At 47.5% G+C, this 18,511-nt stretch overlaps 1 protein-coding gene across 5 annotated transcripts in view; it reads left to right on the top strand.

The window, feature by feature from the left end:
- Nucleotides 1-18,511, top strand: part of LOC140394181 (probable helicase with zinc finger domain) — a 682,830-nt gene that overhangs the window by 544,469 nt on the left and 119,850 nt on the right. For all 5 annotated transcript variants that reach the window (XM_072481139.1, XM_072481135.1, XM_072481136.1 and 2 more), the window contains 2 exons: nt 15,570-15,816; nt 17,136-17,601. In XM_072481139.1, coding sequence (XP_072337240.1) covers nt 15,570-15,816; nt 17,136-17,601 — 713 coding nt within the window. The remainder of the gene's footprint in view (nt 1-15,569; nt 15,817-17,135; nt 17,602-18,511) is intronic.

Raw genomic sequence — 18,511 nt, 5'->3', positions numbered from 1 at the left:
CCTTCGCTGGGCTACCAGGGACGCAAAGGCCAGAATACCGGCCTCTTTTGCCTCCTGCACTCCCGGCTCCTCTGCCACCCCAAATATTGCGAGCCCCCAGCCCGGTCTGACCCTGGATCCTACCACCCTCGACACCGTCCTCGCTACGCCCTTCCAAAATTCCTCCAGCGCTGGGCATGCCCAGAACATATGGGTGTGATTTGCTGGGCTCCCTGAGCACCTAACACACCAATCCTCACCCCCAAAAAAATGGCTCATCCTTGTCCCGGTCATGTGTGCTCTGTGCAGCACCTTAAACTGTATGAGGTTGAGCCTCGCGCACGATGAGGAAGAGTTCACCCTCCATAGGGCATCTGCCCATGTCCCTTCCTCAATCTCCTCTCCCAACTCCTCCTCCCACTTACCTTTCACCTCCACCACTGAGGCCTCCTCCTCCTCCTGCATCACCTGGTAAGTTTCCGAGATCTTCCCCATTCCCCCCCCCGAGAGCACCCTGTCCTGTACTGTGTGTGGCAGTAGCCGCGGGAATTCCACCACCTGCTGTCTGGCAAACGCCCTTACCTGTAAGTACCTGAAGGTGTTCCCCGGGGGGGAGCCCGTACTTCTCCTCCAGCTCACCCAGGCTCGTGAACTTCCCGTCCACAAAAAGGTCCCCCAACTGTCCTGTGCCACCCCGAAAACCCTCCACCTGTTCTTCCTGGGGAGAACCGGTGGTTCCCCCGTATTGGGGTCCACGCCAAGGCCCCAACTTCCCCCCCCCTGTGCTGCCTCCACTGCCCCCAACTTTTGAGGGCAGCCGCCACCACCGGGCTCGTGGTATACCTCCTTGGAGGGAGCGGCAGCGGCACCATTGCCAGCGCCCCCAGACTCGTACCCACACAAGACGCCGTCTCCAGCCTCTTCCATGCAGCCCCCACCCCTTCCATCACCCACTTGCGCACCATCGTCGCATTGGCGGCCCAGTAGTAGTACCCACAGAGGTTGGGCAGTGCCAGCCCCCCCCTATCTCTACTCCGCTCCAGGAACACCCTTCTCACCCTCGGAGTCCCTCACGCCCACACAACCCCATTATACTCCTGTTAACCCGCCTAAAAAAAGCCTTCGGGATAAACACGGGGAGGCACTGGAACAGGAACAAAAACCTTGGGAGCACCGTCATTTTGACTGACTGCACCCTACCCGCCAAGGACAGCGGCAACACATCCCACCTCTTGAACTCCTCCTCCATTTGCTCCACCAGCCTTGTAAAATTAAGCCTATGCAGGGCCCCCCAGCTCCTGGCCACCTGGACCCCCAAATATCTGAAGCTCCTCTCTGCCCTTTTTAGTGGGAGCTAGTCAATCCCCCTCTCCTGTCCCCTGGATGGACTACGAACAGCTCACTCTTCCCCATGTTGAGCTTATACCCCGAAAAGTCCCCGAATTCCCTAAGAATCCTCATTACATAGAACATAGAACAATACAGCGCAGTACAGGCCCTTCGGCCCACGATGTTGCACCGAAACAAAAGCCATCTAACCTACACTATGCCATTATCATCCATATGTTTATCCAATAAACTTTTAAATGCCCTCAATGTTGGCGAGTTCACTACTGTAGCAGGTAGGGCATTCCACGGCCTCACTACTCTTTGCGTAAAGAACCTATCTCTGACCTCTGTCCTATATCTATTACCCCTCAGTTTAAAGTTATGTCCCCTCGTGCCAGCCATATCCATCCGCGGGAGAAGGCTCTCACTGTCCACCCTATCCAACCCCCTGATCATTTTGTATGCCTCTATTAAGTCTCCTCTTAACCTTCTTCTCTCCAACGAAAACAACCTCAAGTCCATCAGCCTTTCCTCATAAGATTTTCCCTCCATACCAGGCAACATCCTGGTAAATCTCCTCTGCACCCGCTCCAAAGCCTCCACGTCCTTCCTATAATGCGGTGACCAGAATTGTACGCAATACTCCAAATGCGGCCGTACCAGAGTTCTGTACAGCTGCAACATGACCTCCCGACTCCGGAACTCAATCCCTCTACCAATAAAGGCCAACGCTCCATAGGCCTTCTTCACAACCCTATCAACCTGGGTGGCAACTTTCAGGGATCTATGTACATGGACACCTAGATCCCTCTGCTCATCCACACTTTCAAGAACTTTACCATTAGCCAAATATTCCGCATTCCTGTTATTCCTTCCAAAGTGAATCACCTCACACTTCTCTACATTAAACTCCATTTGCCACCTCTCAGCCCAGCTCTGCAGCTTATCTATATCCCTCTGTAACCTGCTACATCCTTCCACACTATCGACAACACCACCGACTTTAGTATCGTCTGCAAATTTACTCACCCACCCTTCTGCGCCTTCCTCTAGGTCATTGATAAAAATGACAAACAGCAACGGCCCCAGAACAGATCCTTGTGGTACTCCACTTGTGACTGTACTCCATTCTGAACATTTCTCATCAACCACCACCCTCTGTCTTCTTTCAGCTAGCCAATTTCTGATCCACATCTCTAAATCACCCTCAATCCCCAGCCTCCGTATTTTCTGCAATAGCCTACCGTGGGGAACCTTATCAAACGCTTTGCTGAAATCCATATACACCACATCAACTGCTCTACCCTCGTCTACCTGTTCAGTCACCTTCTCAAAGAACTCAATAAAGTTTGTGAGGCATGACCTACCCTTCACAAAGCCATGCTGACTATCCCTGATCATATTATTCCTATCTAGATGATTATAAATCTTGTCTCTTATAATCCCCTCCAAGACTTTACCCACTACAGACGTGAGGCTCACCGGTCTATAGTTGCCGGGGTTGTCTCTGCTCCCCTTTTTGAACAAAGGGACCACATTTGCTATCCTCAAGTCCTCTGGCACTATTCCTGTAGCCAATGATGACATAAAAATCAAAGCCAAAGGCCCAGCAATCTCTTCCCTGGCTTCCCAGAGAATCCTCGGATAAATCCCATCAGGCCCCGGGGACTTATCTATTTTCAGCCTGTCCAGAATTGCCAACACCTCTTCCCTACGTACCTCAATGCCATCTATTCTATTAGCCTGGGGCTCAGCATTCTCCTCCACAACATTATCTTTTTCCTGAGTGAATACTGACGAAAAATATTCATTTAGTATCTCGCCTATCTCTTCAGACTCCACACACAATTTCCCATCCCTGTCCTTGACTGGTCCTACTCTTTCCCTAGTCATTCACTTATTCCTGACATACCTATAGAAAGCTTTTGGGTTTTCCTTGATCCTTCCTGCCAAATACTTCTCATGTCCCCTCCTTGCTCGTCTTAGCTCTCTCTTTAGATCCTTCCTCGCTACCTTGTAACTATCCATCGCCCCAACCGAAACTTCACACCTCATCTTCACATAGGCCTCCTTCTTCCTCTTAACAAGAGATTCCACTTCCTTGGTAAACCACGGTTCCCTCGCTCGACGCCTTCCTCCCTGTCTGACCGGTACATACTTATCAAGAACACGCAGTAGCTGATCCTTGAACAAGCCCCACTTATCCAGTGTGCCCAACACTTGCAGCCTACTTCTCCACCTTATCCCCCCCAAGTCACGTCTAATGGCATCATAATTGCCCTTCCCCCAGCTATAACTCTTGCCCTGCGGTGTATACTTATCCCTTTCCATCATTAACGTAAACGTCACCGAATTGTGGTCACTGTCCCCAAAGTGCTCTCCTACATCCAAATCCAACACCTGGCCTGGTTCATTACCCAAAACCAAATCCAACGTGGCCTCGCCTCTTGTTGGCCTCCGGCATTCCTCCCACCAGGTCCGCCACATACAGCAGCAGGTCGTCCGCATAAAGCGACACCCTGTGCTCCTCCCCACCCCGCACCAACCCCTTCCAGTTCCATGATTCCCTCAGTGCCATAGCCAGGGGTTCAATCGCCAGTACGAAGAGCAGGGGGGACAGGGGACACCCCTGTCTCGTCCCTCGGTGCAACCAAAAGTACTCGGACCGCCTCCTGTTTGTGGCCACACTCGCCATCGGGACCTCATACAACAGCCTAACCCACCTGACAAACCCCTCCCCAAACCCGAACCGCTTCAGCACCTCCCACAGGTACCCCCACTCTACCCTATCGAAGGCTTTCTCAGCGTCCATCGCCACCACTATCTCCGCCTCCCCCTCCCTCGCCGGCATCATGATAACGTTCAAAAGCCTCCGCACGTTAGCGTTCAACTGTCTCCCCTTCACAAACCCCGTCTGGTCTTCATGGATGATCTGCAGCACACAATCCTCAATCCTCGTGGCTAAGACCTTCGCCAGCACCTTGGCACCTACATTTAGCAAGGAAATCGGTCTGTAAGACCCACATTGCAGGAGATCCTTGTCCCGCTTCAGGATCAAGGAGATCAGTGCCCGGGACATCGTCGGGGGCAAGGCCCCCCCTCCCTTGCCTCATTAAAGGTCCTGACTAACAGCGGGCCCAACAGGTCCATATATTTTTTATAGAATTCGACCGGGAAACTGTTCGGCCCCAGTGCCTTCCCTGCCTGCATGCTTCCTGTCCCTTTGATCAGCTCCTCCAGCCCAATCGGGGCCCCCAATCCCGCCACCAGTCCCTCTTCCACCTTTGGAAACCTCAATTGGTCCAGGAAACGGCCCATCCCTTCCTCCTCCCGTGGGGGCTTGGATCGGTACAATTCTTCGTAAAAGTCCCTGAAGACCCCATTGATGCCAACCCCACTCCGCACCACACTCCCTCTCCTGTCCTTAACTCCCCCGATCTCCCTAGCTGCGTCCCGCTTCCAAAGCTGATGCGCCAGCATCCGGCTTGCCTTTTCCCCATACTCGTAAATCGCCCCCTGGGCCTTCCTCCACTGCACCTCCGCCTTCCTGGTGGTCACCAGGTTAAATTCGGCCTGGAGGCTACGCCTTTTCCTCAACAATCCTTCCTCGGGCTCCTCCCCATACCTTCTGTCTACCCTCACCATCTCCCCAACCAGCCTCTCCCTCTCCTCCCGCACCCTCCGCTCCTTGTGGGCCCTAATGGAGATCAGCTCTCCCCTCACCACCGCCTTCAGTGCCTCCCATACCATCCCCACTCGGACCTCCCCGTTGTCATTGGTCTCCAAGTACCTCTCTATACTTCCTCGGACCCGCTCGCTCACCACCTCGTCCGCCAACAGCCCACCTCCAAGCGCCACAGCGGGCGCTGGCCCCTCTCCTCCCCCATCTCCAAGTCCACCCAATGCGGGGCGTGGTCCGAAATGGCTATTGCTGAATACTCAGTATCCTCTACTCTCGCTATCAGCGCCCTACTCAAAATGAGAAAGTCGATTCGGGAATACGCCTTATGGACATGTGAGAAGAATGAAAATTCCCTAGCCCCTGGCCTTGCAAATCTCCAAGGGTCCACCCTTTCCATCTGATCCATAAACCCCCTCAGCACTCTAGCCGCCGACGGCTTCCTACCCGTCCTAGACCTGGAGCGATCCAGTGCCGGATCCAGCACCGTGTTAAAGTCTCCCCCCATTATCAGGCCCCCCACTTCCAAGTCTGGGATCCGACCCAACATATGCCGCATAAAACCCGCATCGTCCCAGTTCGGGCCATACACATTGACCAGTACCACCCTCTCTCCCTGCAACTTACCACTTACCATTATGTACCGACCGCCATTATCTGTCACAATGCTCAACGCCTCGAATGACACCTTCTTTCCCACCAAGATCGCCACCCCTCGATTTTTGGCATCCAGCCCCGAGTGAAACACCTGACCTACCCACCTTTTCCTCAATCTTACCTGGTCTGCCACCTTCAGGTGTGTCTCCTGGAGCATAACCACATCGGATGGACTCACTTTGGAGCATCCGTGATGCTGAGGACGTCGTGGATAGCACATTTAGCGAGTTGGTCACACCGCAGGTGAAAGGTACTGAGGGAGATAGAAAATGGGTGACCAAAAGACAGAGCAAGAGTAGGAAGGCAGTGCAGGTGTCCTCTGCGGTCATCTCCCTGCAAAACCGATATACCGCTTTGGATACTGTTGAGGGAGATGGCTCACCAGGGGAAGGCAGCAGCAGCCAGGTTCATGGCACCGTGGCTGGCTCTGCAGCACAGCTGGGCAGGAAGAAGAATGGCAGGGCTATAGCGATAGGGGACTCAATTATAAGGGGAATAGACAGGCGGTTCTGCGGATGCAATCGAGACTCCAGGATGGTATGTTGACTCCCTGGTGCAAGGGTCAAGGATGTCTCGGAGCGGCTGCAGGACATTCTGAGGGGGGAGGGTGAACAGCCAGCTGTCGTGGTGCACATAGGCACCAACGATATAGGTACAAAATGGGACGAGGTCCTACAAGCTGAATTTGGGGAGTTAGGAGTTAAACTAAAAAGTAGGACCTCAAAGGTAATAATCTCAGGATTGCTACCAGTGCCACGAGCTAGTCAGAGTAGGAATGTCAGGATAGAGAGGATGAATGCGTGGCTCGAGAGATGGTGCAAGAAGGAGGGATTCAAATTCCTGGGACGTTGGAACCGGCTCTGGGGGAGGTGGGACCAGTACAAACCAGACGGTCTGCACCTGGGCAGGGCTGGAATCGATGTCCTAGGGGGGGTGTTTGCTAGAGCTGTTGGGGCGAGTTTAAACTAATGTGGCAGGGGGATGGGAACCGATGCAGGAAGTTGGAAGGTAGTAAAACAGGGACAGAAACAAAAGGCAGTAAGGGGGAAAGTGTAAGGCAGAGAAGCCATAGTCAAAAATCAAAAAGGGCGACAGTATAAGGTACAGTGACTGAGGGGAGCTCAGTGAATAGGACCAGGAATACTAAAAGTAATAAAACGGGAAGTGAAAACATTAATGGTAAGCGACGCGGCAGTTTGTTACATGAAGGTATGGGTTCAACGACAAGGAAAATTAGGAGAAAGGTTAAGAGGAAATATAACTTAGGAGAGGTTACTGATCGAGGTGTTAAGATTCAGAACAGAGGTAAAAATGCCAACATAAGTGTACTTTACCTGAATGCTTGTAGTATTCGGAATAATGTAAATGAGTTGATGGCGCAAATCATCGTGAGTGACTATGATTGTGGCCATTACTGAAACATGGTTAAAGGATGGTCACGACTGGGAGTTAAATATCCAAGGGTATCAAACTATTCGGAAAGACAGAGTGGATGGTAAGGGAGGTGGTGTAGCTCTGTTATTTAAGGATGACATCCGGGCAACAGTAAGGGATGACATCGGTGCTATGGAGGATAAGGTTGAATCCATTTGGGTGGAAATCAGGAATAGTAAGGCGAAAAAGTCACTGATAGGAGTAATCTTTAGGCCACCAAATAGTAACATTATGGTGGGGCAGGCAATAAACAAAGAAATAACTGATGCATGTAGAAATGGTACAGCAGTTATCATGGGGGATTTTAATCTACATGTCGATTGGTTTAACCAGGTCGGTGAAGGCAACCTTGAGGAGGAGTTTATAGAATGTATCCGCGATAGTTTCCTAGAACAGTATGTAATGGAACCTACGAGGGAACAAGCGGTCCTCGACCTGGTCCTGTGTAATGAGACAGGATTGATTCAGGATCGCATAGTTAGGGATCCTCTTGGAAGGAGCGATCACAATATGGTGGTATTTAAAATACAGATGGAGGGTGAGAAGGTAAAATCAAACACTAGTGTTTTTTGCTTAAACAAAGGAGATTACAATGGGATGAGAGACGAACTAGCTAAGGTAGACTGGGAGCAAGGACTTTATGGTGAAACAGTGGAGAACCGTCCAAGTGATTTTTCACAGTGCTCAGCAAAGGTTTATACCAACAAAAAGGAAGGACGGTAAAAAGAGGGAAAATCGACCGTGGATATCTAAGGAAATAAGGGAGAGTATCAAATTGAAGGAAAAAACATACAAAGTAGCAAAGATCAGTGGGAGACTAGAGGACTGGGAAATCTTTAGGGGGCAACAGAAAGCTACTAAAAAAGCTATAAAGAAGAGTAAGATAGATTATGAGTAAACTTGCTCAGAATATAAAAACAGATAGTAAAAGTTTCTACAAATATATAAAACAAAAAAGAGTGGCTAAGGTAAATATTGGTCCTTTAGAGGATGAGAAGGGAGATTTAATAATGGGAGATGAGGAAATGGCTGAGGAACTGAACAGATTTTTTGGGTCAGTCTTCACAGTGGAAGACACAAATAACATGCCAGTGACTGATGAAAATGAGGCTCTGACAGGTGAGGACCTTGAGAGGATTGTTATCCCCAAGGAGGTAGTGTTGGGCAAGCTAATGGGGCTAAAGGTAGACAAGTCTCCTGGACCTGATGGAATGCATCCCAGAGTGCTAAAAGAGATGGCTAGGGAAATTGCAAATGCACTAGTGATAATTTACCAAAATTCAATAGACTCTGGGGTGGTCCCGGCGGATTGGAAATGAGCAAACGTGACACCACTGTTTAAAAAAGGAGGTAGGCAGAAAGCGGGTAATTATAGGTCAGTGAGCTTAACTTCGGTAGTAGGGAAGATCCTGGAATCTATCATCAAGGAAGAAATAGCGAGGCATCTTGATGGAAATTGTCCCATTGGGCAGACGCAGCATGGGTTCATAAAGGGCAGGTCGTGCCTAACTAATTTAGTGGAATTTGTTGAGGGCATTACCAGTGCGGTAGATAACGGGGAGCCAATGGATGTGGTATATCTGGATTTCCAGAAAGCCTTTGACAAGTTGCCACACAAAAGGTTGATGCATAAGATAAAGATGCATGGCATTAAGGGGAAAGTAGTAGCATGGATAGAGGATTGGTTAATTAATAGAAAGCAAAGAGTGGGAATTAATGGGTGTTTCTCTGGTTGGCAATCAGTAGCTAGTGGTGTCCCTCAGGGATCAGTGTTGGGCCCACAACTGTTCACAATTTACATAGATATGATTTGGAGTTGGGGACCAAGGGCAATGTGTCCAAGTTTGCAGACGACACTAAGATAAGTGGTAAAGCAAAAAGTGCAGAGGATACTGGAAGTCTGCAGAGGGATTTGGATAGGCTAAGTGAATGGGCTAGGGTCTGGCAGATGGAATACAATGTTGACAAATGTGAGGTTATCCATTTTGGTAGGAATAACAGCAAAAGGGATTATTATTTAAATGCTAAAATATTAAAACATGCTGCTATGCAGAGAGACCTGGGTGTGCTAGTGCATGATTCGCAAAAAGTTGGTTTACAGGTGCAACAGGTGATTAAGAAGGCAAATGGAATGTTGTCCTTCATTGCTAGAGGGATGGGGTTTAAGACTAGGGAGGTTATGCTGCAATTGTATAAGGTGTTAGTGAGGCCACACCTGGAGTATTGTGTTCAGTTTTGGTCTCTTTACTTGAGAAAGGACATACTGGCACTGGAGGGTGTGCAGAGGAGATTCACTAGGTAAATCCCAGAGCTGAAGGGGTTGGATTACGAGGAGAGGTTGAGTAGACTGGGATTGTACTCGTTGGAATTTAGAAGGATGAGGGGGGATCTTATAGAAACATATAAGATTATGAAGGGAATAGATAGGATAGATGTGGGCAGGTTGTTTCCACTGGCGGGTGAAAGCAGAACTAGGGGGCATAGCCTCAAAATAAGGGGAAGTAGATTTAGGACTGAGTTTAGGAGGAACTTCTTCACCCAAAGGGTTGTGAATCTATGGAATTCCTTGCCCAGTGAAGCAGTAGAGGCTCCTTCATTAAATGTTTTTAAGATAAAGATAGATCGTTTTTTGAAGAATAAAGGTATCAAGGGTTATGGTGTTCGCCTGGAAAGTGGAGCTGAGTCCACAAAAGATCAGCCATGATCTCATTGAATGGTGGAGCAGGCTCGAGGGGCCAGATGGCCTACTCCTGCTCCTAGTTCTTATGTTCTTATGACTAGCCATGACCCTTCCTCGGCCAGCCACGCGCCCACACCCCACACCCGGCCTGTTCCCCACAGTGGCATACCCCCCTCGCGACCCCCCCACATTCGCTCCAGCTCCCTCTTGACCATAGCAGCAGCAACTCGATCCCCCCCCCCCCCCCCACACAGCTAGGACCCATCCTAGATGATTTACTCCTCCCATTGCACTTCCGCAAGTCAGCTGACTCCTGCTGACCCCGGCCACTCCCTCCTCTCCTTCGACCCCTCCCATTGTGTGACACACCCTCCTCTCCCGTTCCCCATCCATAGGCTCTCCCCCACCCCCATCTATTCTAAGCGCGGGAAACAACCCTCTCTTCCCCGGCCCCGCCCCCTCCAGTCTTCAGTGGGAAAAAGCCTGCGCTTTCCACCTACCCAGCCCCGCCACCTCTGACGCAGCTCCTTTTACAGGCCCGGTCCCCTCAACCCCGACTTGGCCCTACCACTCCCCCGCGGGGCCCCATCTCACCACCGTCCACCCCCCCCCCCGTTCCCTTTACCTACCCCCCTCCAAGAGTCCCCCCGACCAACGCAACCATAACAGTGCCCAACCCGCCCCAGCCACCCTCACCGACCCGAAAGAGAAAAACACAGCGAAATAGAAACCCGGAGCAATAAAAAGGCCCCCCCCTCGAAAAAAAAAATAAACATAACATATCAACCGCAGTCCCCAATCACCCATCCCGACCCTCAATCTGTGTCCAACTTCTTGGCCTGAACAAAGGCCCACGCCTCCTCCAGAGACTCAAAATAATGGTGCCGGTCCTTGTAGGTAACCCACAGTTGCGCCGGCTGCAACATGCCAAACTTCACCCCCTTCCTGTGCAGCACCGCCTTCGCTCGATTGTACCCGGCCCTCCTCTTCGCCACCTCCGCACTCCAGTCCTGGTATATTCGAACATCCGCATTCTCCCACCTGCTGCTCCTCTCCTTCTTGGCCCACCTGAGCACACACTCCCGATCGACGAACCGATGGAACCTCACCAGCACCGCCCAGCGGAGGCTTCTTAGCCTTGGGCTCCTCGCCAGCACTCTATGGGCCCCTTCCAGCTCCAGGGGCCCCTGGAAGGACCCTGCTCCCATCAGCGAGTTCAACATGGTGGCCACATAGGCCCCCATGTCCGGCCCCTCCAGCCCCTCCGGGAGGCCCAGATTCCGCAGATTCTTCCACCTCGACCGATTCTCCATCTCCTCGAACCGCTCCTGCCATTTCTTGTGGAGCGTCTCGTGCGCCTCCACCTTTACCGCCAGGCCTTAGATCTCGTCCTCATTGTCAGAGATCTTCTGTCGAGCCTCGCGGATCGCCACCCCCTGTGCTGTCTGTGTCTCCAGCAGCTTATCAATAGAAGCCTCCATCGGCTCTAGCAGGTCTGTTTTAATCTCTTTGAAGCAGCGTTGGATACCCTCCTGCTGCTCCTCCGCCCACTGCATCCACGCTGCCTGGTCTCCGCCCGCCGCCATTTTGTTCTTCTTCCCTCGCACCTTCTTCGGGTCCACCACCACCTTTTTTGTCGCCCCGCTACTAGTTGAAGCCATATACTGACAGGGAGCTGTTATAAACTCCTTCCCACACCAGGAAACGTTGAAAAAGTGCCATTGGGGGCCCTGAAAAGAGCCCAGAAGTCCCTTTTTGCGGGGGCCGCCGAATGTGCATCTTAGCTCCGCATAGCCGGAAGTCGGGAGCGGCTGTTTGAGGGTAAATCCACATTTGATCCGTGGCTGTCTTTCAAAGACTAGTTGATTAGATTGCAGGACAGGAATGTCCCTGCGAAAATGAAAGACAGAAATGGCAGGATTAAGAGACCATGGACAATAGGGGAAGTTGTAAGACTAGTCAAAAATAAAAAGGCAGCATACATAAGGTTTAGGCAACTAAAAACAGACAAAGCTTTCGAAGAATATAGGGAAAGTAGGAACAATTCAAACGGGGAGTTAGGAAGGCTATAAGAGGCCATGAAATGTCATTGGCATGCAGCGTCAAGGAAAATCTCACGGCCTTTTATACATATATAAGGAGCAAGAGGGTAGCGAGTGAAAGAGTAGGCCTATTCAACGACAAAGGAGGGAAGTTATGAGGAGTCAGAGGAAGTGGGTGAGATCCTTAATGAGTACTTTGCATCGGTATTCACCAAGGAGAAGAATATGACAGATGTTGAGGTTACGGATGGATGTGTGAATACTCTAGGACATTCCAGCATAAATGAAGGAGGAAGTGTTGGATATCTTGAAATGCACTAAGGTACTCAAATCCCCTGGGCCGGATGGGATATATCCCAGGTTACTGTGGGAGGCAAGAGAGAAAATAACTAGGGCCTTAACAGATATCTTTACAGCATCTTTGACCGCAGGCGAGGTACCAGAGGACTGGAGAATAGCCAGTATTGTCCCTTTGTTTATGAAGGGAAGCAGAGATAATCCAGGTAACCATAGGTCAGTGAGCCTGACGACAGTGGTAGGGAAGCTGTTGGGGAAGATACTGAGGGACAGGATTTATTCACATTTGGAAGCGAATGGACTTGATAGGCAACATGGCTTTGTGCGGGGAAGGTCATGTATTCCCAACTTGATAGTGTGTTTTGAGGAGGTGACAAAATTAATTGATGAGGTAAAGGCTGTGGATGTCATCTACATGGACTTTAGAAGGCTTTTGAGAAGGTCCCTCATAGCAGACTGGTACAAAAGGTAAAGTCACATGGGATTCGGGGTGTGCTAGCTACATGAATAAAGAACTGGGTTGGCAACAGGAGACAGAGTGACAGTGGAAGGGAGTTTTTCAAAATGGAGATCTGTAACTAGTGGTGTTCCGCAGGGATCAGTGCTGGGACAACTGATGTTTGTAATATATATAAATGATCTGGAGGAAAATGTAGATGGTCTGGTTAGCAAGGTTGCAGATGACACTTAAGATAGGTGGAGTTGCAAATAGTGAAGGGGACTGTCAGAGAATACAGCAGAATATCGATAGATTGGAGAGTTGGGAGGAGAAATGGCAGATAGCGTTCAATCCGGACAAATGCAAGGTGATGCATTTTCGAAGATCAAATTCAGGTATGAATTATACTGTAAATGGCAGAACCCTCAGGAGCTTTGACGCAAAGAGGGATCTGGGCATTCAGGTCCATAGTTCCATGAAAGTGGCAATGTAGGTGGATAAGGTTGTCAAGAAGGCATGCCTGTCTGCATTGGCCAGGGCATTGAGTACAAGAGTTGGCAGTTCACAGTTGTATAAAACTTTAGTTAGACCACATTTGTAATATATTGCGTGTACTTCCGGTCACCACACTACCAGAAGGACTTGGATGCTTTGTAGCGAGTGCAAAGAAGGTTTACCAGGATGTTGCCTGATCCGGAGGAGACGTTGAATAAACTTGGATTGTTTTCATTGGAAAGACGGAGGCTGAAGGGAGACCTGATTGAGGCCTACAAAATTACAAGAGATATAGACGGGGTGAATAATCAGATGCTTTTTCCCAGGGTGGAAGACTCAATACCAAGAGGGCACAGGTTCAAGGTGAGAGGGGGAAAGTTTAGGTGAGATGTGCGTGGCTGGTTTTTCACGTAAAGGGTGGTGGGCGTCTGGAACGCGTTGCCAGTGGAGGTGGTGGAGGCAGGCACGATAGCAACGTTTAAGATGTATCTTGACAGGCACTTGAACGGGTGGGGAATGGAGGGATACAGATTGTTTGGACAATAAGTAGTAGGTCGAAATAAGGAATCTGGATCAGCGCAGGCTTGGTGGATGAAGAGCCTGTTCCTGTGCTGAAATGTTCTTTGTTCTATTCAGTCATGTTAATCAGGCATGAGTTACTTTTTACAAATCAATGAGGTTTTCCCCAATCAGCTGAAAATTTTCACGGAGTTACAATATGTTTGATTATAGACTAGAGCACTTTCCTGACAGCATATGTGAAGCTGACTTGTCAATAATTTTCTGGTTTCCTTCAGTCACACTTAAGTAGCGGAGTGACATGTACAATTTTCCAATCTTGAAGAACATTTTTTGAGTTCAGAGAACTTTCGAAGATTATAATTCGGACATGTGCAATGTTCTCACCTACTTCATTTAAAACCCTGGGATGGAAACCATCTGGTTCTGGAGATTGTCAGTCTTTAGTGCCATTATTTTCCTTAAATCTGTTATTTTGCTGATGTTATTTGTCATATTCATGTCCATGATTCAGTATTTTATTTCATAAATTTAGAGTAGCCAATTATTTTTCTTTTCCAATTAAGGGGCAATTTAGCGTGGCCAATCCACCTAATCAGCACATCTTTGGGTTGTGGGGGTGAAACCCACACAGACATGGGGAGAATGTGCAAACTCCACACGGACAGTGACCCAGAGTGGGGATTCGAACCCGGGTCCTCAGCGCCGCAGTCCCAGTGCTAACCACTGCACCACATGCCGCTCCGTCCCTGATTCAGTATTGATTCTTGTTTGCTATGACCTCTTCCTCTACTGTAAATACTGATGCAGAATAATTACTCAGAATGTCCATCATTTCCTTAGCTTTTATTGACAATATCACTGTTGCCAGTTTTCAGGGAGCATCCTTTTTCCTGATAAAATTATAATATTTTTTGTGTGTTGATTTTGAAAGCTAGCATCTCCCTCCAGCTTGATGTCATCACCAAACATTTTCCCTTTCCTTACAATTCTTTTTTTTTAAGGACTTTTGCCTCTGTGGCACCCTATTCGATTATTTAGTCATCCCCAACAACCCCTCCTTCTTACGATACCTTTGCATGCAAGTGCAGGAGATGTAGTACCTGCCCTTTTACCTCTTCTCTCTCCAATGTCCAGGGCCCCAAACGTTATTTCCCGGTGAAACAGCGACTTACTTATACTGCTTCCAATTTAGTATCGCCGTTCACGGTGCAGTCTCCTCTCATTGGGGAACCTAAATGCAGATTGGTGATTTCTTTGCACTGTTTCTGTTGAAGCATGACTCAGCTTCAAGAAGGTCACCTGCCATTTTAATTCTTTTGCTCCACTCTTAACCTCTTAATTAAACTCAATTGAAGCTCAGAAGAACCTAATCTTTCAATTAGACACTTTATGTAGTCACTGGGGCTCAACATTGATTACCACATTTTCAAATCAAAAACATTTTTTGGTCACAGCTATTTATAATGATTCCTGCTATTGCCATCTGCAATTGTTCTAGATTCATCTTTTGTTTTGTACTTGGCCCACTATCATCTCCTTTTGATTTACAACATAATCCCTTTTGTCATTTCTTCTCTCCTGCCTCCACCCTGATACAGATCTTCCTTTTTGTTCTTTCATCCCCACAACTCCTTTAACATTTCCCTGTCTCTGTACTTGTTTTAAACCTGTTGCAGTTCTAACTTTTTCCAGTTCTGGTGGGAGGCCTTTGACTTGAAACATTCACTCTCAATCTCTTTCCACATATTAATGCCTGACCTGAGAATTCCCAGCATGTTTCCATTTTTATTTCAGATGTCCAGCCTCTGCAGTATTTTGCTTTTGTATTCAGAAGGATCGTCACTGTCCTCATCACTTTTCCTCCTTTCTTTCCTTCCTTCCCCCACATACAAGTCACTAATTATGGTTTATTTGTTGGATATTGAGAAATTCTCTAAACTAACACATTTCTTAATAGTCAATTTTTCTTTGGAAATCATTCGGCAACCAAGATGAAACGTCAGAATTTTTTCCCAGGCACAACAAATTCCTTGTTGAAGTCCCATGTTCAGAAGAGTAATCGGCTGCATTCCAGACTCAGCCAGTGGACTGAACACAGCTACTCAAATCCAGTTCCCAAATTGCTCGACTCTAGTGGTGTTCTGGACTCTCCAAACTCTCACAAAGCCCTGCTTCAGGAACATGCTTCCAAGTTCGGTCTGCAGCCCTTCTACAGTCACATAGGAGAACTGCATGGAGACATCCCAGTAATTGTGCAGAAGAGGTAAGTGTATGCTTTTGCTGTTCCAATATTTTTCTTTATATTGCTATTTGCACACTGAGCTCTGATATCTCACACCTTGGTTTTCATAGAATTCCGACAGCACAGAAGGAGGCCATTCAGCCCATTGAGTCTCCTCTGATAGACCACTCCACATAGGCCTACTCTCCTGCCCTATTCCCGTAACCCCCCCCCCGCGCATTGATCATGGCCAATCCACCTAACCTGCATCTTTGGACACTAAGGGACAATTTAGCATGACAAAGCCACCTAACTTGCGCATCTTTGGACTGTGGGAGGAAACCAGAGCACCCAGAGGAACCCCCGCAGACATGGGGAGAACATTAAAACCCCACACAGACAGTCACCCAAGGCTGGAATTGAACCCGGGTCCCTGGCGCAGTGAGGCAGCAGTGCTAACCACTATATCGCCGTGCCACCCCACCATTTCTGCCAATAACAGTTATAGGTATAAGACTTTATATTGATTGATTTTGGAACTTAAGGAAAATGCCTTTTAACCTAGATATCTGCCCCACCCCAAGTCCCTTTCCATTTCTCCTCTGCAGTATTCTTGCACCTGGAAAACAAACCTGTGTTCCAGCAAATTAAGATGTTGACAGTACAGTAGAAGAGGTACTCACTAACCTTAAGTTTGTTTATATTTCTGATGCTTGTAAGTTTTTCCAAATTTGGAATTGTAAATATCACAAAAGTAAAAATGCTATTAGGACTAGTTTGCAGTCTTCCTACTAAGCAATGGCAACTGGAATAATCCTGCCTACTATGGTTAACATGGTCATATCAACATTAGGATTTTCAGGAGTGGGGAAAAAGCATTAAGCTGAATAAGTCCCTCCCTTTTTGACCATTTGCAACTACCTATCATAGCCCAAATACCTTCTATCTCTAGAAATGTTTCTAATATACTCTAATCTATTTGCACATTAGTCAAAGTTCCCTAATAAATTATTCCTTTGGTGAAAGATTTTTGCCTAAATTCTTTTATTTTTCCTCATTATTAATTGTTCTATAATGTTTGACCCTTGCAACTTTGCCTAGGTCAACATTATCAGTTGCTTTCATAATCTTTAAAAATTCATAGCTAAATATTGTGAAATATATTCCATTAATACCCACTAATTATACTGTGCATGCTAATAGGATATTTTGTAATTGTAATTAAACAGTACTGCTGTTTATGTACTGATATAACTTTTCTGATCTATCTTTAGGTGGGATAATATTTGATATACAAGTACTTTTCAATTTTATACTCCGCATATTGTGGGGAACAATCCTGTTTATTTCTTTTACTTCAGCACAGAACAGCCATCAACATGGAATCATCCTGGGAGCCCTGAGCTAGCAGAGATGCCACCTCAATCCAGGCTAATTCAGTATTGCCAGAATCAGCTTCAGAGTACAGGACAACAAAATTCTCTTCATCTCTATGACAGGATGGTTAAAGACCCTCCAAAGTACCCTCTTTGCGACCTTTATCCTTTCCCATCTCCCGAGCTACCACCAAACAGCTGTTATCCTTTTCATCTACAGAACCCCCTGCTCTTGGACTTTACTCAGACATCTCATGCTCCTTTTGCACAGAATTATGGGAGAGGAACATCTTCAGATCTATTGGATCAACATCCACTGGAAACTATAGGTCACAGCCCAAACTCTACAATCACACCCAACAAATTATATCCAGGACACCACTACCAGCAGGAGCCAGAGTTATCCTATCATTCCAGTATGAACTCAAAGACATTTCAAGGAACAATTGAGGTAGGGGATGGTTTTGGTTAATTCCATACTGTTGCTTGATTTCTTTTTTATAAAGAAATTTAATGTTGAAATCAATAATGTATTTTAAATTCTGTTGCGGACAGCTGTGATTTTGCTTGTACTAAACAGTATTATGTCGGCGCCGGATTGTTCCGGTTCCTCAAGTTGAATTTATACCGAATTCTTCCTGTGCCTGAAGTTGGATTTATACTGGATTCTTCAGGTGCCTCAAGTTGGATTTATATAACAAATGCTTTCTATAATTTCCATTTTATACCTATTTCCACCCTTTGATCACAGCATTAGATCCTACCAGGGCTGAACCTGCAGAGAGCAGTCGATGCAAATGGACTGGGCTAGAAAATTTTGAAGCATTACATCCTTTGGTTCCCAAGAGGTACTCCTTCCTGAGAAAAGTCTGCCCTCAAATGCATCAACTGCATTTCAGCTTTCAGCCAGGCTGGACTCTAATGTTTTTAAATCACTCATTTCTAAAATGTTTTTGAATCAGAAGTTGTATACTGTGAATGTGTTCTATGCATTTTATGTCTCTATTTCCTGTTCACAGTAACTTTGTCCTTTCTGATAAGTACTTGTTAGATATGTAGTTTGTTTGTCAGAATAGAGTTTATAAAAACAATTGATAGTAGGTTGAAAAATAGCTTTTATTTACCAAAACATCTCTTGCCGATTAAATCACTCCGTGGCCAGCTTTCAAATATTTTTGCTCATTCCTTGGATGAGAATTACGTTATCATTTTAGCAAATGAAAAATGGTTGTTACATTTGAGGGCTGGCTTTTCTCAGGTGAGTCACCTGTTGGGAACCAAAAAACACAATATATGCTGAATGGCTGATGGCCCTAAATTTCCTAGCCCAGTTAATTTGCGTTGACTGCTGTCTCCATCCC

Source organism: Scyliorhinus torazame, chromosome 17 (genome assembly GCF_047496885.1).
Source record: "Scyliorhinus torazame isolate Kashiwa2021f chromosome 17, sScyTor2.1, whole genome shotgun sequence".
NCBI lineage: Eukaryota > Metazoa > Chordata > Chondrichthyes > Carcharhiniformes > Scyliorhinidae > Scyliorhinus > Scyliorhinus torazame.
The sequence above is the reverse complement of the archived record's forward strand: the minus strand, read 5'-3'. Positions and strand labels throughout refer to the sequence as shown.